Raw genomic sequence first — 22827 nt, 5'->3', positions numbered from 1 at the left:
GGGAGGAACGGGGTTAGGGAAGCAGTGTCTAGGCTGGGGAGGAGGGGGTCTGTTTCTTTCTTTTATGGGCCATGTGGAATCCACCAAAGTCTCCGTGGAAAAGAAAAGCCCAGGCCCAGGTGTCGGACCTCTTTATCCCAAGAACAATCCAAAAGCTGTTGGATATATATATATATTACAAATTGGTATTGGAAGAAAGTTAAGGTGAAATTTCCCTTTAGTAAGTAGTCTTAATTGTATTTAATCCGATACATTTCATTTTTCTCCTCTATAGGTAGGATGTGGAGCCATAGGCTGTGAAATGTCAAAAAATTTTGGTGGTGGTTGTGGGGAGAACCTGTCAATTTGGGGAATAGCATACTTGAGACTCAGTTAAGAACCCCCCTCAGTGCAGGACTTGTTGATGTGGAAATGATTGCCTCATGTCAGCCTTCAGAGGTGTCTTCTCCCCTGACATTCCTTCTTTTTGATATTCTAGAAGAGAATCCTCAACTTTTCTATTGTGTACAATCCATGCCTGGTGAATAACATCTGTTGTAGTGGCAGCAGGAATCCCTCAAGAGTTTGGGTGAGGGTAGCCAGGGGCAATGTGGGAATAAAGCTGTGGCACGTGGAAGGCAGGGGAGCCAGCCACCGTGAGGAGAAGACCATCCCTTGGGGGAGCTTGTGAAAGTGTGGCTTCTGGGCTCCATTTTTGGAGATCCTAATAGGTAACCTGGAATGGGGCCTGAAACTGCATTTTCACGTCCCCTGCATGGATGATTCTGATGCATGTGGTGGGGGAAGCTCGCTGGCAGAGTGCTGTCCCACAGGCCGCAACAGGTGGAGTCATTTGGTCTCAAATTTAGCTATAAACGGGCATTTTTATGAGCCAGGTATGAGCAGGGGTGGGAGAGTCTAGAAAATACAGCTGAAGTCATGCTCTAGGATTTGTGTGGTTTATACTGGAGGTTATTCTAATCACTTTTAAGTTTGCTACCACTGGGGTACACTGAAGTCCTGCATTTCATGGTCCTTGTCTCCAGGGGTATGACTCTTTCTTGCCCTGTGCCCTCTTCCCTCCGGTGGTTTTTATCTTTACCATAACCGAATCTGTTGATTTGTGTGTATCTACCATGGACTTTAAGCTTCTTAAGAGCAGGAACTGGACCTTTTAACCTCTGATCCCTACACCTAGCACGATACCCAGCCTCAGTAGGGGCCAACTAAATGTTAGAGAATTGAATGGCTTTATTACTATTAATAATATTAATAGTGGTTTATTGCCATTAATTATTAATAGTAATGAAGATTAATATAATCCTCTGACTGCATTCTGGTATGTTCCTGATTCTCTGTGAGGCAAGCACAGAAAGGATTTGGAACCTCTGAGTTAGGCTGTTAGTGGTTCCCTCAATCTACTTAAGAGATTCCTCTTTTGAGCCCTAAGGACAGTCATCCATGTGTGTTCAGTGTGGGTCAGGAGTGACACTAAGAATGTTTAGGCCTCTGTACATCACAGTAGAGGTCTTGCTAATTTGAATGCAAAATGAGTATGGATGAAAAAAATCAATTGCTGACATTGTTCAAAAAAATTTTTTAGCACCCTCCCCAACACACACACACACACACACACACACATACACACACAAAATTTGGCGGATTGAGCACATTTTTTAACTTCCAGGACTGTTTTTTTCAGTTCTTTCTCTTCTGGGGAATCTGTCTTTCCATTTCTTGTGCTATTTGGGATGGTGCCCTCAATTCCTTGCCATACAAGCGTGGACAATGGACAATGCCTTCATTCCAGGGCTTGTGGAAAGGAAGAAGGAGCCTGCCAGACACAGCGCCATGCCCATCTTTCTGCTATTTCCTGCCTACGGGCAACCCCTGGAGAGAAGGTCGTGGTGTTTGCTTGGCACAGGGAAGATCTGGTCTCCCTCCGCACTCTTTCTAAAGAGACCTCATTCATTCTAAATGTTGAATGGAACCAAATGGAAAAGAACACATGTGCAAAAACTTGTTTGTGGATTGGAAACCTGGCTGAACCACATATTACTCTTCGAGACCAGACAATGGTCCCAGGCTATTGACAGATACTCTTGAGGACCTACCATCTTAAAGGGACTGTCCCGGATGCCGTGGTGCATTTCCCCAGATGCCCTCTTCAGGACCGAGACACCCATTCCAACTTTTCCCAGGAATGGCCCTCCAAGGAGTTGCCTTACCCCAGGTTGCAAATGCTCCTGGGACACAGCTGGTGTCCACTGGGTTGCTTGGTGTGGGGCACAAGGACCTGGTTCCATTGCCTCCCTGCTCAAGAGCTCTGTGAAAGACCAGCAAAGCTCCCACTGTAGTGGCATCATGCTCACTCTCTCCCTTACCCAATGCTGCTTATTTGTGTTATTCCCAAACTACTCCCTAAAATCTTCGCACACGCAAACCTCTGATTCCAAGTCTGGTTGCAGGGAGCCTGACCTAAGTCAGGGACTCTCCCAGGTTTACTTTACCGAGAGTTAAGTAGGCCTTCTGCAGGTCTCCTGATGTTTCTGCTTCGATGGCCTCCTCGATGTCTTTATCGATGAGCTGGAGAGACAACCAAAGGCCGGCCGTTATTCCAGGTTCTGCTTTTGACTTTGGTACTCTTGAGGTCAGTTCTCTACAAAAAGAACTCTTCCAGGTTTGGTCATGCGGCTTTAAGGAACGAACCTATCCTGCCCCATGCCTTACATGGCCAGGGATGGTTGCCTCTCATGGCTGATGACTTTTGGCCTCTAAGGGGTCAGACAAGACCCCAGTGAGGACCAATCCCTTGGCCTTTTTGCTTATCTGTAAAATTGGGAGTGGAAGAAGCAATGAATCTATACCGTAACAATAATTCATTACATCTATATAATAGTTTAGTTTCCAGTGTGTTTTTAAAATTCTTTTCACTTCCAATTTTCTAGGAGGCTGTGGTTGTAATCATCTTACCTGTACTTTTCTCATCCCCTGTGTCCTGGGACTGGGGACTCAGCACCTCCCCACAGTTTGGGTGAAATAAGAAGTAGAGGGTGTGAAGTCCATGATAAGGACCTGGTCTCATGCTCCTGATAGAATGGGGCTGCATGGACTGGAAGCCAGAGGGCTGACTACGTCAAAATGCCACTTTCCTTTGCTCGGGGGCGATTCCAAATGATCCTATATTCACCACCAGCTCACATATGACTCTGCACAGCATTACACGTTAGGTTTCTTTCCAAATATTTACAGAAGCTGAAGTTCAGAGTGGATGGTGACTGTTTAATGCAAGTCCCGCCTAGGCCAAATGCAGGGCAGGCAAATTAAGAAAAAGGATTGCTCTTTGTGGGGTTTGGGGAAATGCAGCTAAGCATTAGGAATACTAATACTTAATACTAAGCTTCTTTCTTAGAATTATTTTTTGAGGGTATGACACAATTGTTGTTCTATAAATAATTGGCCTTTGGGGACACACCAGTGGAGTGTTTGTAGTTTATTCTGAAAACATAAGTGAACAAAATATTCTTTGCAAAATGCAAGCACAATAGCTAGGGGTGGGGGGTGGGTTGAGATTTAATGAGGCTCTGTTGCTTGATTTCCTTGTCATGGTTTGACATCTAAGGGTCTTGGGTGGGTAATGGACCTAGACGATGATGGGGATTGGCGGGAGACGTTCAGTCCTGTCCCTTCCTTAGCTGTTCTCAGCTTCTCTTGGGTTTGATGTGGGAGCTGGTGTTTTGAAAGGGACTGGTCTCACTTTCCCACGAACAGGGTTCTTGTTCTGTAGACTGAGATTGCATTTCAAGAGGACATCTTGTTCACACAGGTCTGCGCTTACTAAAAAAATAATCCTCCCGTTAAACCGCTTTCTGTTTCTATTGTTAATGCTGGGCCAGAATAGTGCATTACATTCTCTGCAGAATCTCAGTGTGCAACAGATCAAAGCAGAAAAGCAGCTGTTCTGGGAGGTGGGAGAAGGGTTCTCTACCCCAGCCCTAGGCAGTATGGCCAGGCTTCTGCTTGCTTGCTTGCTTTTTTTTAAGATTTTATTTATTTATTCATGAGAGACAGAGAGACATAGGCAGAGGGAGAAGCAGGCTCCCTGCAGGGAGCCCAATGCAGGACTTGATCCCGGGACCCCGGGATCACGACCTGAGCCAAAGGCAGATGCTCAACCACTGAGTCACCCAGGCGTCCCAGGCTCCTGCTTTCTATGAGTCTTTCCATCACACAACTTCAGGGGGCATTGTTCACATTGCCTCCTCTTCTCTACCTATCTCCTGCCCACACCCCCCTCCTGGTAGCTACCGAGGCACCTCCATGGAACAGGAATGGAAAACAATGGACTGGCCCAAGCTATTGTGAATCCCCTTTGCAAATGGCAAGCTTTTCACTTCAGTTACTGGAACACTTAATACTCAGGGGGCTCTTTAGACAGATCAGGTTTTCTGATCTTAGTACAAAAAACATTGCCGGGGTAGATTCCAGACAAGCCTCAAAGGCCTCTAGTTACCAGGTAGCACTGCCTGTAGGGCGATTATGAGAAGAATAGGGGAGACATTTCTCTCTTTTAAAACTGATTCACCCAAAGTGACAGCATTCCCACAGCAGAACCTAATGCCCTCTGGCTTTGGCCTCAGTGATTACAGGGCTAAAGGCTCTGGAACAGGCCTAGGAACACCTAAAGTTAAGGGGAGCAATGGTGACAGGTGAACGCCCAGCCTGTGGGTTATGCGTACCTACAATTTATATTGAGCTCCATGTAGGGAACTTCCTTGAGCTTTAGAGCTATGCAAGCCTTTCGTGTTTGGTCAGCTTTGGACTGTTGGTATTCTTGTGTAGTGTAGCAGAGCTGGGAAAGCTCTCTTGCTTGGCGAGGATTTCTGAGAGCGTCAGTAGTGAAGGCTCGGGCTTGGAGGGCAAATAAAGGGCAAACCCCCACGTTTTCATGCCAAAAATAAAAATTCAGCTCTGTGCCAGGACAACCTATGCCACATAATATACTCCTGTGATCTCATGCTAGCAGTTTATTGCTTTTAGTCAGAGACCCATGTGAAAACTCATAAGTTTTCATAAAACAGGGTCTAAAGATCAGGGTAAGCTCACAAAAATCAGTGATAAAGATCAAGACGAATGATGTTCTGGGAAAGTTTTTGGAATGATGAATAGGTAGTATTTTAGAGCTAGTTTCATGTAGAATCATTAAATCAACAAATCATCTTACTGTCCTTTTGAGCTTTATTTGATACTGTTGGTTCACGTAGGGAGACAAGGGGCAGTCCTAGTGTTTAATGAGCACCTACTGTATACCAGGTACTAAGCACTTTACTTCTACGAACTCATTAATTAATTACTAACCCCATGAAGTAGGTACCATTATTTTCCCTCTCCCTTGGGGAGACTGAGGCGCAGAATCCTTAATAACTTGCCCAACGTCATATGGCTAGAAGTCTAGAGCAGACCTTTTAAACTTTAACATGCACCAGAATCACCTGGAAGATTCATTGAAAGCACATTGTAGGACCCAAACTCCAGAGAATCTGATTCAGTAGGTTGAAGGTGAGAGCTGAGAATTCTCTCTCTCTCCTCTTAATAAGAGAATTCTCATTTTAAACATGTTCTCAAGTGATACTGATGCTGCTGTTGTGGGATTAATTTTGAGAACAATTGACCTGGAGAGTATCCTTGCAGGCGGTCAGGAGTTCATGTACACACACACACACACACACACATATACATGCTCACATGTATGTGTGTTACCATAGTGATCACCAATGGCAGCCATCCCCAGAAACTCCATCCACAGCCCCAGCCATGTGGGAAGAGGGTGTCTAGGTCATGGAGAAGTCTTCCAGCCCAGAGTCTACACAGTTCCAGGAGCAGAGGCCAAGGGAGTGCAGGGTCAGCTGGCTTTGATCATGACTCTGGGCACGATTTGAAAGCAGAGGGCCCTCAAGGCTTATATACAGTAATGATAAAATTCCTAAGCTTTATTGTCTTTTCATCTGCTGGCAACACATAGGAAACACTATTTTGAGTGAGGAGCAGCCAGCTCCAGGCGAGGTAGAGGCTGGGGCTGGGGAATCTTGCAGTGCTCATCCACTCTCTGCTACCGGCTTGCTGTGTGGTCCTGATAAGTTACAGATGGCGCCTTACTCATAACAGACTCGCCTTGTCCAGCACCAGTAGGTAACAATGGTTGCTCGGCCTACACACAGTATTGTTGGGAAATTGAAACGAGATACAGGGCACGGAAGTGCTTCGAATAGTTAAAAGCACTCTGCAAATATAAAATGGGAGACAACAAATCTGATCCGCCACAAAAGGCTTGCAATTCAAGACCGATTTTCAGGGAAGGACTCACCACTAAGTGAGTGCTTTGGGATAACGAACTCATCTTCTTGGCTTAAAATTATCATTAGATAAAAAAACAATCGTATAAAAGCAGCTTATACATCTTTTCAGGAGTTTATCTGAGGCGTATGACATCTGTCGTGGGAGGGGTAGGCACTTCGTTAGCCCAACTGTAAACTGGAATAATAGTAGGAGAGAACATTTGTGTGCGTATCACATGCCAGGTGCTTTTCTGAACCTTTTACATTTCTCTTACTCAACTCCTGAAAGAATCCTAGGAGGGGGTGATGATAAGGATCATGGTCCCCGTTTTACAAATGAGGACAGAGAAGTTAGGTCACCCACCTGCCTGCGAGAGAACCAGGATTTCAACCCGGATGCTGACGCTAAGGCTTTGCTCCACAACCTGACACTCCTCTGCTTTCCTAGCCCCTGTTGTAAAGCAGGATTTCCCAACCTTGGCACTGCATTTGGGGCTGGATAATTCTGTTGTGGGGTTTGTTGTGGTGCATTGTAGGATGTTTAGCAGCCTCCTTGGCCTTTACCCACTAGATGCTGTTAGCATTACCTCCCCAACACCCAAATGACAACCCCAAATGTTTCTGGACATTATCAAATATCAAGGGATATTTGATAATAGGGATATTTGATAATGAGAGAAGCAAAATCCCTTCTGATTAAGAACAACTGTGGTAAAAGACCCCCATTGTTCCCTATCCCCGATTTTGCCTTCTTTTAGAAATAAGAAGTTTTAGTGTGAACTCCCTTGCCCTAGTACTTGTTTACTTACAATTTGGTAAGCTTGAAAGGTAGCACGTAATTGCTTGTGGCTCCTCTTGGCCAGGACTTCATTGAAGGCAAGCTCATCAGTGCCCCAGCGGCCTTCCCCTGCCTTGTGGGCCAAATGCAAACATTTTGAAAAAAGCCTGTTGCAGAAAGACTGAATATACTATTCTGTGACCAGGCCTCACTTACAGGAAGTTATAAAATATGCACCAAGTAGTCATATTATAGGATATGCCCTGAATAGTCATATTCAAAGTGATCGACCAAGCACTTAAGGCTTCTACCTGCAAGTAAACTGCACATATTTACTTATATTATTTATGCCCTTCCTTGTTCCAAAATGGATCTGAAGTGGTAAACTCTAGAGTGCACGAGTAGGAACAACTCTTATAGGCTCACAAAGACCGTGTATGTGAAAAGTATTTTAAAGATCATGCTTATTTCTCAAGTAACTCCCATTTTTCATGAAATAAAAATTTGTTGAAAATAGTGCTAATACATTTTTTAAAAAGGAAAAGAACTTGCTGAGACTGGCACATCCACACACTTACATCGTACAGATCTTTGGCATCCTGACCAGCTAGATCTTTGTCCACGTCATCTCCTTCATCACGATTAGCCTAGAAAAATTGACATCGTTATTAACCTGAGTTCCTGCTCCACCACGGAAAACAAAGAGAGAAAGTCCTGGAAAGCTGGGGGTGATTTCAGAGGGGTGGGAGGAGATGGGAGCCCAGCAAAGCCGCAATGCTGCTCTTTGCTGCCATCTTTAGGGCACATCTGATACAAAGAGTAGCTTCTGAGGCAACACAGTTTTCTTTCTTGTAGAAACCAGGGTCACTCACAAACCTTAGGGACCTTAAAGCAGGATGAAGAACCCTGAGACTTGGTCATGGAAAGGCCTGGAGTCTAACCTAAGCGCTTTGTGGCAGGCAGGATTCCAAGATGACCCCGAGCAGCTCAGCCCCTGAATGACCCCCTTCCTGAGTGTGGGTGAGACCTGCGAATAGAAGCTTTCACCCCCCGACCCATGATTGTGTTGTGTTAATATAAAAAGGATATTTCGCAGACATAATTAAGGTCTGTAATTAGTTGAGTTGATCAAAAGAGATATTCCCCTTGCTAGGCCTGATCTTACCTGTAGCAGGGACACCAGAATTGCTTTTAGGTTTCCACTTGTATCAGCTTTGACATCTGATTCAAGGCTCCTGTCAAATACTTGAGAAGAAGAAAAAGAGAGAGAAGAAAGCAGATGACTTCATTTCCCAGAGGTATTTGGAAAGGAACATTCTTTATCCAAAGTCAGAACAAAAGGTCACTTACACCTCTGGTAGGCTTCCTTAATGGCCGTGATCTCCTAGGAAGGGTGATAAAAGAAAAATCAATACTCCAAGGTGGGGTTAATCAGTAGGAGACACAGAGACACACAGAGGGAAGTGGCCGGAGCCTGTCTCTGGATGCAGGATGCCTCCCTGACTTCCTCCAGAGAGGGCCACCCCGTGGCTCAGGGCCTAGCTCTGGGGTGGGTCCCTGGAGGTGTGAAACAGCCCCCCTCGTGCAAACGCTCCAAACCACATGAGTTACCACATGTATACACTCTCCTTATTTCAAAGCAAAGCTCCTACAGCTAAGCTAACATTGCACTACCTCCCTCACCCTATCTCACATCCCCCCACCCCCCTCAGGGGGCCAGTGTCACAAGTTCAGTGGGGACCTTCCCAGGTATTTGTCTTCGCATTTATATACAGGTAGACGTGCTACTGAAAATCTACGGAGCTGTTTTGGGAATGTGTTTGAAAAGTGGAATACTGCGTATGTTGTTCTTTGACTTAACTGTTTTCACTCACTAATGTGTCTTGGAGATCCAGCTCTGCTGATACCTAGCCGCCTAGGGTTTTTTAAGTGGACACAAAATGTTCCACCCCACAGTAAGCCACAGTTTATTTAGCCAGCCTCCCTGATGGATGGACATATAGGTTGTTTCCAATTTTTCTCTACTTGAAACAAAGCTTCATTCAGTAAACAATAAGCTGCGTGCAGGAGGGCAAGCTTCTCTCTCAATTGTGTGCTGGGAAGAAGTGCTTTGTATTTCAAGGACTCGTGCTGCCTGGCCCCATCAGGAGCTGCCTCAATTTACCTTTAAACCAGCAGTGTCTAAGAGCAGGTGTTTCCCCAGAGCTTCCCCGGCAAGATGTTTAAGAGAGTCAGCGGGCAGGCCAGGGAGCAGGTGGGGGGGGCAGTGAAAGATGAGGAGCCCGGGAGGCAGGGGGACGTAGGAGCTGGTGGGGGCTGACCACTCGTGTCCATGCATCTCCTCCTGTTCTCCTTCCAACCTGCCGCCAGGATCTGCCTGAACCTGGGGCCTGCTCTCTCCCTACTTTTCTTCCCTTTACTGTTAGATCTATTTGATTAGGGGGAAACAAAAGAGCTTGTCTGTTGTTTGAGAGCAGGGCTTTAAGGAAACTAGACCAAGAGGGGAAACCACATGTCAAGTAAGATTAGAAAAATAATAATCGGAACTTTCTTGCCCAGGCAGGCTGCCGATTGCCCCAATACTAGACGTCTCCTGGCGGGACTGCAGTATTTCCAGAAGGTGGGAGATGTTGAGTAAGAACACTGACCCTTCCCTAAGGCTGGGCCCTGAATGGAAACTCCTTGAAATGGGGGGTTTGATGATCTTGTGGAAAAAAGAGAAGTCCAGGGATGCTTAGGAAAGGGGCTTTGGGGTTTAAGCTGTAGCTTGGAGCATGGTGGCGCTTTAAGAAACATGCTGGAGGGGCGCCTCAGTGGCTCAGTGGTTGAGCATCTGCCTTTGGCTCAGGGCATGATCCTGGGGTCCTGGGATCAAGCCCCCCATCAGGCTCCCCGCACGGAGCCTGCTTCTCTCTCTGTCTATGACTCTCCCTCTCTCTCTGTGTGTCTCTCATGAACAAATAAATAAAACCTTAAGAAAGAAAGAAAGAAAGAAAGAAAGAAAGAAAGAAAGAAAGAAAGAAAGAAAGAAAGAAAGAAAGAAACAGACGCTGGATAGCACAAGCTGAGCAGAAGGAGTCAACCCAGAGTCGTCTGTTCTCAAGGCTTTTAAAATAGCATTTTAGCATCAAAGCTCTGTTGAAGCTTTTCCTTGCTGTCTGCTCCAAACACTACTTCTGTTTCCTACCTGGAGGCTCAAGAATGTTGGGACTCTCTGGCATTTTCCCTGCTGGACTTCTCATTCTACAGGACAAGTGGTTGTGGAAGAGGGAAGGGGTCTCCCAATAATGATTTGCAGACCCACTCTACTCTCGATGGATCCCTTGGGCCTTATGACTTCTGGACCCAAAGACGAATGAGCTTCTACTAAGGCCTTAACAAAGGCTCTTTTCAGCTCCTGAAATGGCAGCATGTGCCCCAGGGAACAAGGGGAGAAGTCTGCTGAGAGAAGCAGATGGAACCCTCCAGGAAGGTGCTGGCAGCCACCAGGGGAGTCACTGGGATCCCCTCTGCACCACCTGCCTCCAGGCCTCTTTGCAGTCCTTTTTGTACTCTATGCTAGATGACAGCCACGGACAAGGCAGCTGCACAAACATGCTTAGACCACTTACTGCATTACTCGTGCCAGAAGACCCGCAAAGTCTGGCGGGCAAGAGGAAAGTAGGATCTTGCCTCCTGCATATAAAACTATGCATTCCTTTTGGAGAAACAAAAGCGGCGTTGACACAGCTTTTCTGGAAGGATCTACTCTGTCAAGCCAGAGGCAGCAGCATCAAGATTGACAGCCAGAAGATTGGGAGAGGGATCCCAATCTTGGCACTGGCCAAGTAGACACGGTTCTGGCCAGATGCTTGCTCATCCCATGAGTGGAATGCAGGGAGTAGCTTTCCTTCTGGCTGCTGCAACTGTGTCTGATGGGCATGTGGGTGCTCCCTCAAAGGCTGGGGCTGAGGGCTTGGCTGGAACTAACCTTATTGGTTCTCGTGCACAGGATCTCGATGAGCACTGCCTCATCTGTGCCCAGACCTTTCATGGCCTTTTGCAGCTGCCGGGCATCGTACTCGCTGGGGCGGTCCAATAGGGCCAAGGCTGTCTTCTCGAAGTTCCCACTCAAGTCACTCTTGAACACCTCCTCCAGGTCCTGTAGGAAGAAGGCAAGAGCCCTGACTGGGAAATGGCCCAAAGCAGAGGGACAAGTGTTGCTCTCTCTATTGCTTGGCCTTAGGGTCAACAGGAAAACTGCACGGATACAGTGGGGGAGAGAGCTCTACTGGCATGAGTGACCTGCTCTGGAGGACGCTGGAAGTAAGTCACCTTCCTATCCGTCTTCTCCCGGAACTGGCAGAGAGGCAGAGAAGATCCCTTACTCAGGGTGGGAGACCCCGAAGATGAGTCACAACAACAACCAGCCTTTGCCGGACATTTTGGGATTCAGAGGGCCCTCTCACTGATCTTCAGAAGAGCCCTGGTGGAGAAGTATTGGCATCATTCCCGTTTACTGACCTCAAAAAAATGAAGGGCTTGCCCCCCAGCCCCAACCCTTGCTCAACTAGAAAGGACCGATTATCTCTAGAGGGATCAGATCATTTGTCTTCAAAATGGGAATGGTTTTGAGAGTGAAAGGGGCAATGATAAAGTAGCAATCATTGCAGGGGTATAGCAGGAGTAAATGGGGACCACCCTCGGCATGTCAGAGGTACAGCCACTTTGGTTAACTTGTTAAATCTGGAAAGGAACACACGTGGGAAAGCACTCAGGTAGGCAGAAGGAATGAAGGACACGAAATGACTGTTTTTAGCAAGTGTCCATCATCATGGATGTTTTCTGGCAAGTTCTGTCTTATTAGAGGCAAACTGCCTGCCATACCTGTGTCTCTCTGACATGGGTTAATGATGAATGGGACATGAAGTGATGTTCAGTCTAACTAGAGTTGCCAATGCCCCCAACTTCAGTGAAGGAGCTCAGAGCAGGACCTTCATGTCCAGCTGGCTCTGTGTGCATCAGACCACAGGACCCCGGAGCAGCTAGCATCTTAAGGACCCAAATTACAGCATGGAGTTGGTCTGGCCACTCAGCAATGCTGTATGATGGCTAATGACACGGTCACAGCAGCCGTGTGACTTTGGAAATGTACTTTCACCAGCTGTCAGTTTCCTTCTCTGAAAAATGGGGAGATAATAAGATTCATCTCTTAGGGTTTTGGGGAGAAAAAGCTGAGAAACAATCTGTTTCAAGCCCAAGCACAGTGCCTGGGACACTTAAATGTTTAATTAATGAGTATTATTATTATTATTATTATTTCACACCAAGAGGAATCTTCTAAGAGGCTAATCCATGTTACTCACATGAACCTCTGAGCTCTGAGCCTGGGAGAAAAACCTCAGAGATTTTGCCTTATGAGGGGGATCTGCAGTCTTATGTGGGGACATGGTATTACTGCCTCTGTCTTAAGGCAGTTACCCCATCTAGTGCTGCAATCATTACAGGGACATGAGAGGAATAAATGGGGCCCTTTGCTGAGCACTCTACAGTGTGGATCCCCCCAAATATTGGTCATGTCTCTTCAGGTCAGATGAACATTATATAGAACTGCAGAGAAGTCCCAGCTGTCTACTCTTACAAGCCACAGGCATGAAAACAAATCCTTGTATGTTTACATTCTGTTTGGACACAGAAGCTGGCTCAGGGTGTCTCAGCTCTAATCCTGGTTTTCTTGCTCACTAGTTGTGTCACCTTGGGATGTGTGTTCTCTTTGGAGCTCAGTTGACATGGGGACTTGGATTTGTCCCCTGCCAACATCTCCATGCTTCAGATGTTGTGATTCCAGATCACCTCCTTGGCAGTCTCAGCTATCTGAGACAGGTGTGAACAGGTGTGTAAGCAAAGATTGGCAGGCTGTTGGTATTGTGGTTTGATGCTAGAGCATGCCCACTTTCCTATTAGCAGAGCCCCTAAGTCCCCACCTCAAGATCAGTTACTCTGCTTTACATTCAAGCTTAAGAAGCCTGATCTGACATTCCACGTTGGTAGAGTGGGGGATAGACATGGCACTTGAGAGGCTGTTACACTTAGGCACGCTGACAAGGATAAAAGTTCAATGTCATTCAATTCAGCTCCCTGCAGCTGAACTGAAGAGTCAATTATTTTCATCAATGTCATCAAGGAATGACATTGGCAAGCCTGATTGTGAGGAGAGAAGCAGAAAAACTATAAAAGCACACCCAGGTGGGCCAGGTAGTGTGGAAATAAATAGCTCCTCTTCATGGCAATGGGTTCTTCGGAAGTGGATGCTGCCCTTGGAGTTAAAAGACTGGGATTGGATGTTGGTTCTTTTGCTTATTAAGTGAGTAATTTTGCGTGAGCTTCAGGTCATACAGAGGAGCCCCAGGTTTCCTCTCTATAAAATGGAAATAGCCAGGGATCTCTGGGTGGCGCAGCGGTTTGGCGCCTGCCTTTGGCCCAGGGCGCGATCCTGGAGACCCGGGATCGAATCCCACATCAGGCTCCCGATGCATGGAGCCTGCTTCTCCCTCTGCCAGTGTCTCTGCGCCCCTCTCTCTCTCTCTCTCTCTGTGACTATCATAAATAAATAAAAATTAAAATAAATAAATAAAATGGAAATAGCCATACTTAGGAGTGCTTCCCTTTACTGATATGTATGCCATCAGCCATCAGCTTGATTCTCCCAAAAGCTGGGAAGTAAGCCAAATGACCATTTTCATTCTGTGTCTGAGGACACCAGGGCCTAAAGAGATTGTTGCCTGCCCAGTGTCAAATAAATAAGAAAACCCATTTCTGTATCTATTTCTACATAGTGATCGAAACTATAAAGGTCTTATAAATATGGATTTAAAAACAGCCTAATGATCAATATTCGGTTTGCATGCTAATAATTCTAATGACATTAAGAAAAGGTTAAATTGTGTTCATCATAAATCAATAAAGAAAATAGAAAGCCTAATGCATACTTATAGATTTCTATATATAACACCATCAGCAACAACAAAAAGAAGGAAAGAAAAGACACAAGTTTGTGTTTTGTTTGTGTTTTTTCTTTTTAGTTTTCTGTCATAATCACTTATGAAGAATGTATCATTCTTGAAGGTCAGTGTATAGATGAATAATTCTTGTATGAAGATCCACCTGTGAAAACTGGTTCTCAAGTCACTGGCCTACCAGTAGGTTAATATGTAGAATTAGACCAAAGGAGTAGAAAAATGGCAGAGGGATTAATTAGAAAAAGGAAGTCAATTTTCAAGAGGAGTTAAGGCATATGATTTTATAGGCTATTAAGTTAACAAGGCAATTTCAGTTTCTCTGTGATCAGTTAAAATTGTCAAGAATAGTTTCATCTTGTTTTCTCTGGAGCTAACTCAGTAAAGCTTTAAAGATATTCTCCGCTGCCTTGGGAATGTAGAGAAAGCAGAGACCGCCTTGGCCAAGGCTGTGCTTGCAAGAACCCTTGGAATCACCTTGCCATACGTTGCCTTGTACTTCTGCTTGATTTTTTGCCTCTCATCTGAAGTCCTGCTTGATAAGATCTCAATGATGGCTGCTTCATCAGTTCCTAAAGTGCAAGAGAAAGAAACAAGGTCAAGAGTGAATAAGAAAGAAGATGGAGGTTGATTTTCATCAATTCTCAGGAAGCTAGGGTAATGGTCAGAGGCTTTGGTGGAACCTAGATGGACCTTTTAGCTTTAAAGTCTTGTGGAGAAGTGTATTCTCATTCACTTGACAAATATCCATGAAGGCCTCACATTGCCTGAAGCACAGTACTGGGCATTGTGGCAGAAAGAGGAATGAGTATAGCCTTAATTTCATTCCTAGGTCTATACTCAGGAGAGATGAAAACAAATGTCCACATAAAGCTTGCACACAAATGTTCATTGCTGCACCATTCATGATAGCTAAAAGGTGGAAACATCCTGAATGTCCATCAATGGACAAATGGATGAACAAATGAGGTATATCCATACAACAGAGTATTATGTGACCAGAAAAAGAATGAAGTACTTTTACATGCTACAATTTGAATGAACCTTGGAACATCATGCTAAGTGAAAGAAGCCAGTCACAGAAGACCACATATTATAATTACTCCATTCCTGTGAAAGTGTAGGATAGGGAAATCTATAGAGTAGAAAAGTAGTGTGTGGGGATGGTGTGGGTAGGGGAGTAATAGCTAAAGAGTAGGAGGTTTCTTTCTGAGCTGATGAAAGTGTTCCAAATTGACTGTAGCGATGCTTTCATGTATCTGTGAATATATTAAAAACCATTGAATTGTACACTTTAAATGGGTGACTTATATTGTATGTGAATTTATACCTCAATAAAACAGAAAATCTCAAAAAAAAAAAAAAAAGTATAGTCTGTTCATTAGCCTCCAGGTACTTAAAACTGGGTGGAAGAGATTAAAATAGAAGCCCAAATTGCTACAAGCCCACCCATAAACTTGTCAATCTCAAGAGAGAAGTCCTAATAGGGACCATGATGGCCATTTGCCTTGTTAAACTCCTATTATGCCTTTAAATGACATTCTTTCTAAAAAATTTTCCCCCTGATCCTCAAAGCAATACATGCTCATTGTAGGCAATTTGGTCAGTACCAGAAGCCATAATGAATAAGAAAGAAGAGGGGAATATCCTTTTTAGAATATCCTTTAGAATATCCACAGAGACAGGATTGGAAAGATGATCCATGTGTAGCAGGTGTGGGAATGAGAAAGACTAAACAGCAAACTCTGATTTAGACTCTCCAGCCCAAGGGACGCCTGGGCAGCTCAGTGGTTGAGTATTTGCCTTCGGCTCAGGTCGTGATCCCAGGATCCTGGGATCAAGTCCCACATTGGGCTCCCCAGAGGGAGCCTGCTTCTCCCTATGGCTCTGCCTCTCTCTGTGTGTCTTTCATCCATAATCAAATAAAATCTTAAAAAAAAAAAAAGGTTCTTCAGCCTAGATTCAAATCGACTTATCAACTGTATGATATATGTCATATATATATATATATGCACACATACAACACTGACTCTTGAATAATACATGGGCTATGAGTACCAATTCCCCTCGCAATAGAAAATTTATGTGTAACTTATGAATCCCCCCAAATTAAGGACTTAAGTAATAGTCTACTATTGACCGGAAGCCCTACTGATAACATTAACAGTCAACACATTTTTGTATGTTTTGTGTATCATATATTGTATTCTTACAATAAACTAGAGAAAAGGAAGGATTACTGAGAAAATCATAAGGAAGAGAAAAATACATTTGCAGTACTGAAAAAAACTGCATATGATGGACCCGTTCAGCTCAAACCTGTGTTGTTCAAGGGCCAACCATATATGAAGATATCATTAAGTCATTAAATGTGTGATTTTGCTGACATTTTGTAAAGGACAGGAGCTGAAGGAATTGATTAAAAGAAAAATGTTATGTTTATAGGACTCAGATTGACCAAGATCATGGAAGGTGGTATCTGAATGATTGAGGTTTGAAAGCCTGTTACAGAATTGAGGAGTTTTTGGCCACAAAGTCACAGTGAGAGTGCCACGTAAGGATGGAGGATTGGATAGATGGGTCTATAAACCCAGGAAGAGCTGAGGCCTCCAGAAGCAGGACAGAAGCCTGGGACAGGTCCCCCCTAGTGCCTTCAGTGGGGAGTATGGCCTGCCGACTCCTTGACTTCAGACCCTGGCTTCCAGGACTAGGAGACAGTAGGTTAATGTTCTAAGCCACCTGGTTTGTGGTACTTGGTTACACAACCCTTTGAAACTCATATGCCCACTATCCTCAGCAGTATCTCAAGCCTTCAAGAAAGGAACCCGGGGCACCTGGGTGCTTCAGTGGTTGAATGTCTGCCTTTGGCTCAGGGCACGATCTCGGGGTCTTGGGATTGAGTCCCACGTCAGGCTCCCTGCAGGGAGCCTGCTTCTCCCTCTGCCTGTGTCTCTGCCCCTTTCTGTGTGTCTCTCATGAATAAATAAATAAAATATTTTTTTTAAAAAAAGGGAGAAACAAAGGAACCCCAAACTCTCTCTTCACAGCCAGAATCTGGAGAGTCCTGCATTGGCCTGTTCCCCTGGCCACTCCCTGGGACTAGCACATGCTTGGTCTCCTTTGAATGGAACTGAATTAGTTGAACTTGTGTGATCGCTCCTACCCAGCTGAGAGATCAGGATCCTCAAGGAACAAGAGGGGCTAGATGCATTTGATGCGTTTTGGTGGAAGGATTGGGAGGAAGAGAAATCTGGGTGGTGGGTCGGGGAAGGTGTGGAAGGAGGAGTTGCCTATAGAGACGGGGAAGGAAATAAGAAGACTCAGTGTTTCTGCTGGCGAAGGCTAGAGGTGTTTTACCTCTGTCTAGACTCTGGTGCTAGTCCTCAGGGCAGGATGTGGGGAGACAGGGATGAGAGTTGTGTGGTGGTCCTGGCACAGCCACTAGCTTTGTGTCCTCAGACTGTTCAATTAGACTGAACTAATCAGGGATTAGTTCCACCTTTACAATTCTGGGAAGACCTAGCTGTTTGATTCCAAGTGGAGAAACAGCAAATTCTAGGATGAGTTCATCTCCAAGAATAGTAGTGATTAATTGCTGCCTAGTTCTGGTTCAGTTTGAGTGCTGTTATTTATGTTGTTCTTCTTCATTTTTCCTACAGTTCCACCTTTGTGATGGGGATCCAGTTACTTCCCCTGTGATGTGTTTTTTTTTTTTTTTTAAACTTCTGAGTGCCAGAAATCTCACCTCAGAAGGGATTTCTTTTTCTTGTAAAACTCTCCTGAATCAGCCCCTTTCTTTCTGTGAGGGCTGCTCCTGCCCAGGTCCTGGGCCTCAGCATCTCAGGCCTGGAGCCCTACAGGTGTCATCCCTGGAAGGAGCCTTCTTGCCTCCCAGATGGCCCACTCATTGTATAGTGTCAGCTAGGAATCTGGGGCTCATCCCTGGCTCCCTCTTTCCCCTCACCCCACGCCCAGTTAGTTACCATGAAGATGGCACTATTTCACTTCCTTGGTATCTCTCAGACCCATCCATTTCTCTTCACCCTCACCTCTGTCACATTACTCAGCAGAACCACCGATACCCAAATGGGGTTCCTGCGTCTCCCACACCTTTTCCAACCACATTCACTGTTCCCGGATTGTGCTTACTTATGAGCAGCTCACCTGGCCATTCTTTTCTATCAAAGCTTGTAATATTGGGCTCTTCAAGTCCAGAAAAGTTTCAAGTCTTCAGTGGGATGTCCAGGCCTTTTGGAGTGGTTCCTATTGCCTTTCAAAGTCATGTCCCTCCCACCCATCTTCTCCCAGGTTCTTCATAACCATGTGAAACTCCTAGAATAAGCAATGTTTTCTTTCTCACCTCCATACCTTTGCATGGGCTCTTCCCTCTACCTGAAACACCTTTGTCTTTGATCCTCACTTTCATTCCCGCTCTGCCTTTAGAACTCAACTCACTGGGCTTTCTTAGAATAGATGAGGCCTTCTGCTTTCTGTGTCCCTCACATGGCCTGTTCTCCTCTGTCCCATCTCTGCCATGCCACACTGCAAGTCCCATGGGACAGGGGGGTTCGCTTACAGCTGTATCCACATAGAAGCCTCTCAATATTCATCAGATGACTTGTTGAATGCGTGGATACAGTGGGATACTTGTTTAAATGCATGCATATACGGGTGAATGAATGAATGAGTGAATGGAGACTTTTGCATAGCATGGGATACCTTGTCTCTGCATTGGTGTAAGCTGCATGTTCCACTTGGGTGGGCTCTATGTAGCAGGGACCAATTGGAAATCTTCCACTCTGATGCCACAGTCTACCCCTAGCTGGATAATTCAGGAAAGTAAAAATTTTAAAAATAATACTTTTTAGATTTTCCTTCCTGGAATGCTTTAGAAAGTGAGACTGGAGACCAGAGCAGTTCTGGGATGTCTCAGCAACAGCCTGGAGGTTAGAGGAGAGTCTGGAATGACCAGATTTCCCTCAAGCCCTTTGAATCTGGGTCTCGGGTTTATCCTGGGAGCCTTTCCCACTACCCAACCAAGAAGTGATTTACTGAACAATGACCTCATTTTACATTTCACAATATGTGTGTCATATAAGCAGTCTGTGCTGCTGAACAATTTCCTGTAAACATTTACAATGGTTTGAGGCACTGGGGCCAGTCCCCAGTGGTTCTGGGAAAGAGTTTTTAAAAAAACAAGAAGGAACCTCAGCCCTGCCTGTGCATCAGACACTGCAGAGTAATTATACAGTAGAGGTCAGGCCCAGGGTGATAATCAGCCTTGGGAGTGCCAGAGGGCCTCCTCGCTTTTGCTCTCCCAGCAATTTTCTGGGAGGAGACTGAGGCTGAGTTTCGGCAGGATGGAGGCCACTGGGTTTGAAGTGCCCTCCACTTCACACCAGGGGCCCATGTGCCACGTGAGTGGTCTGAGCAGTATGCTGGTGGCGGGGGCTTGGCTTCCCTCCCTGGGCTCCACATGCCAGCCCCCAGCAGCCTGGCTGAGCCAGGGGCTGTGGGCTTCCTAGTCCTTCAGTGCTTCCTTTGGAAATGGAGGTGGAGGGAAAGTAGAGGAAGCAACAAATGGGGAGAACTTTGGCTGCCAGGGAGGCTCATTGCTTTTCACTTGCTCACTGTATTCGTTTCCTGAGGCTTCTATAATGATTACCACAAACTCTGTGGCTTAAAACAGCAATATATTCCCTCACAATTCAGAGGCCAAAAGTCTGAAATCATGATGTCAGCAAGGTCACACTCCCACTAGAGGCTTTGGGGTCAAATCTCTTCCTCACCTCTTCTAACTTCCGGAGACTGCCAGCAATCCTTAGCTCTGCTTCTCAAGCATTACTCACTCTCTGCCTTGGCTCCACATGGCCTCTCCCTGGGTATCTGCTCTTTTTCTGCCTCTCTCTCTCTCTCTCTCTCTCTCTCTCTTTTTAGAAAGTTTAATTAATTTATTTAATTACTGCACCCAGTGTGGGACTTGAACACAACCCCAAGATCGAGAGTCCCATGCTCCACTGACTGAGCCAGCCAGATGCTCCTCTTCTGTTTCTTTTAAGGACATTTGTCAATAGGGTCCATGCAGGTGATCTGGGTTGATCTCTTCTCAAATTCCTTAACTTAATTACATCTCCAAAGACCCTTTTCCCGATTAAGGGTCACAATCACAGGGTCTGGGTGGCATATCTTTGGGGGGATGCCATTCAACCTGGTATACCCTCAGTGATGAAGAATAAAGGCCACTCAAGGGTGGGCCTCCTCACTGCCCATACTGATCTAAGGGCCTTTGTGGGGATTTTGGATCTCAGCTTATTGTTCAAAAGGAGCAGAGTAGCATGTAATGAGAGCGTAAGAAGTGCCAAGCACTGTGCTGCCTCCTTATCCTCAGCACCTTTCTGTAACAAGGGATTATTAACCCCACTTTGCAGTTCAGAAAACTAAGGTCACAGCATCAGTAGGTAGCAGAGCAGGGACTCAAACCCAGGTCCAAAGTTCATTCCCATGCCTGGCAAGGGGAAAGAGAATTGGGCTCGGGGTCACAAGATCTGAGTCCTAGGCCCGGTTTGCCTCCAGTGTGTCTTGAGCGGCATTAACCTCTGTGGATCTCAGATGGTCTAGTCCTTGCTCCCCAAAGCGTGGTCACAGGACCTGTAGCATCAGCATCCCCTGGGAACTTATTGGAAATGCAGGATCTGAGAAACCACCTAGAATTACCAGTCCGAATCTGCGTATTAACACCCTCATGACTCAAATGCACATTAAAGTTTGAGAAGTCATGAACTAGAACCAGGGTAATCGCCATGGCAGCTTTTCCTTCTGGAGCCTCTTTCTGTGTCTCTTTGAGGGAGAACGACAAGCTGCAGGTTCATTTTACAACAATGTAAAATTTCAGAAATGATAATAGGTGTTAGGTCTATGCACTCTCGGGTTTAAGGCATTCTTCTCAGAAGGCCCAGCAGAGGGTCACAGAGTCCCAAGAGGAAGGTCTGACAAAGAGTGTCAGTGTAGGGAGAAGGGTAAAAGGCTGTTCTGGGTTAACCAAGACCCAGACCATATGCATCATTAGGACCCAGGAAAGCAGGGGCAACAAATAAATAAGGAAATTTGTAACTTTTATGTTATTTGGAAAAATGAAATATCATTTTAGAATACATCATTTGTATTTTGAATTGTGTAGGAAGATGAATGGGTGGGGAGTGCTCATAATCTTTTTGATGAGTACAGCCCTTAGACCCACTGCGGCCCACACAGTGGATACATGTGGCTATGGAGGACGTGAAGTGTGGCTGGATCAAATTGGAATGTTCTGTAAGTATAGAATACACACTGTCTTTTGAGGACTAAATGTGAAAAAAAAGGTTGTCAAATATCTCATTAATAACTTTTATATTGTCTGTTGAGATGATATTTTTGATATAGTATTGACTTAGCTAATGCTTATTAATAAAATTACTTTCACCTGCTTTTTAAAAATTTGACTTCTCAAAAATTTTAAATGACCTACATCACTCACCCTTGTGGCTATGGGACAACATGGCCCTACACATTATAAAGCCAGCCCTGGTAGGGCTGGTATATCAATGAGATGGGTGCACGGTCTTGCAGACAAATTTTGCCAATGGTGAAATTTTGCTTTGGCTTGCACTTTTTTTTAAAAAAGGATTTATTTATTTATTTATTTGAGAGGTGGGGGATTGGGGGACAGGAAGTAGGAGAGAAAGAATCCCAAGCAAACTCTCCATTGAGCACAGAGCCTGATGTGGGGCTCAATCTCATGACCCTGAGATCATGACCTGAGCCAAAACCAAGAGTCAGATACTCAACTGATTGAGCCACCCAAGGTGCTCCTGGCTTGTACTTTTTAATAGAGATTGGAATTCTAGAATTCTAAACCTTCAACCAAATCACAGCTTTCTGAGATGGCCCTAGTTTTCAATCACCCCACCCTCATTTCCTAACTCTCTGAACTCGGGCAAGATATTTAACCTCTGATCCTCAACATTTTCATCTGTTAAGTCATTAGAAGGCAACTTTATAGCCTTGTTGAGAGGGCTACACAAGATGACATGTATGCGGTGATCAACTTAGCACTTGGCACGCAGAAGGTGCTCTACAACAGTAATCAGCACAACAGTGGTCCCACCTTGAAGCCTCATCCAAAAGGGATAAAAAAAACACAGATTTTGGCATTCAGTAGGTGTTCCATCTGTGCTTTTTGGACTTAACCCACTAAGTGGCTAAGAACGCAGGGATTTATCATTAACTGCAGCTGAGTTATTCCCACCCCCACAATACTCCTGTCTCCAACCCACATCCAGGTGTCAGGACCTCACTTGAGAGGCAGCAGGGAAACACCTGTGAGGCTGGCCCAGCCACTCAGCAAAACGCAGAACTATAAACATCCTGCCACTTCCAGGCAAACATGGCTCCCGGCAGCTGTTGTCTAAATACAGCATGAGCCAGGTCAGGATATGAGCGAGAAGCAGCTCCTCTCTGCTGAACTTTCCTCTGATGTCCCCCTAAACCAAGCAAGTGTGTTGTCATCCTTCATTTCCAGCTCCTTCTCCCTCTGACGTATTCAAGAACACTTACCATATAGAAATCCCTTTTACTGCTTTCCTACCAGATCTTCTCCAACCCTGACTCTCTTGGAACTTCTCCAACATTTTTTGGGGAAAGACAGGCTATTTTATTCAGATAGTTGCTTATATTGAAGCAAAATATCTCTTAGAACTTCCAC

At 45.3% G+C, this 22827-nt stretch overlaps 1 protein-coding gene across 2 annotated transcripts in view; it reads right to left on the bottom strand.

Annotated features, from left to right (window-relative positions):
• Positions 1–22827, bottom strand: part of ANXA13 (annexin A13) — a 50637-nt gene that overhangs the window by 5494 nt on the left and 22316 nt on the right. For both annotated transcript variants that reach the window (XM_041769332.1, XM_041769334.1), the window contains 7 exons: positions 14565–14659; positions 11063–11233; positions 8443–8476; positions 8258–8337; positions 7671–7739; positions 7124–7225; positions 2490–2565 (listed from right to left, as the gene is read on the bottom strand). In XM_041769332.1, the coding sequence (XP_041625266.1) occupies positions 2490–2565; positions 7124–7225; positions 7671–7739; positions 8258–8337; positions 8443–8476; positions 11063–11233; positions 14565–14659 (627 nt within the window). The remainder of the gene's footprint in view (positions 1–2489; positions 2566–7123; positions 7226–7670; positions 7740–8257; positions 8338–8442; positions 8477–11062; positions 11234–14564; positions 14660–22827) is intronic.

The sequence above is a fragment of the Vulpes lagopus genome, chromosome 9 (assembly GCF_018345385.1).
Source record: "Vulpes lagopus strain Blue_001 chromosome 9, ASM1834538v1, whole genome shotgun sequence".
NCBI lineage: Eukaryota > Metazoa > Chordata > Mammalia > Carnivora > Canidae > Vulpes > Vulpes lagopus.
Note: the sequence above shows the minus strand (reverse complement) of the source record. Positions and strands in the feature narration are given on the sequence as shown.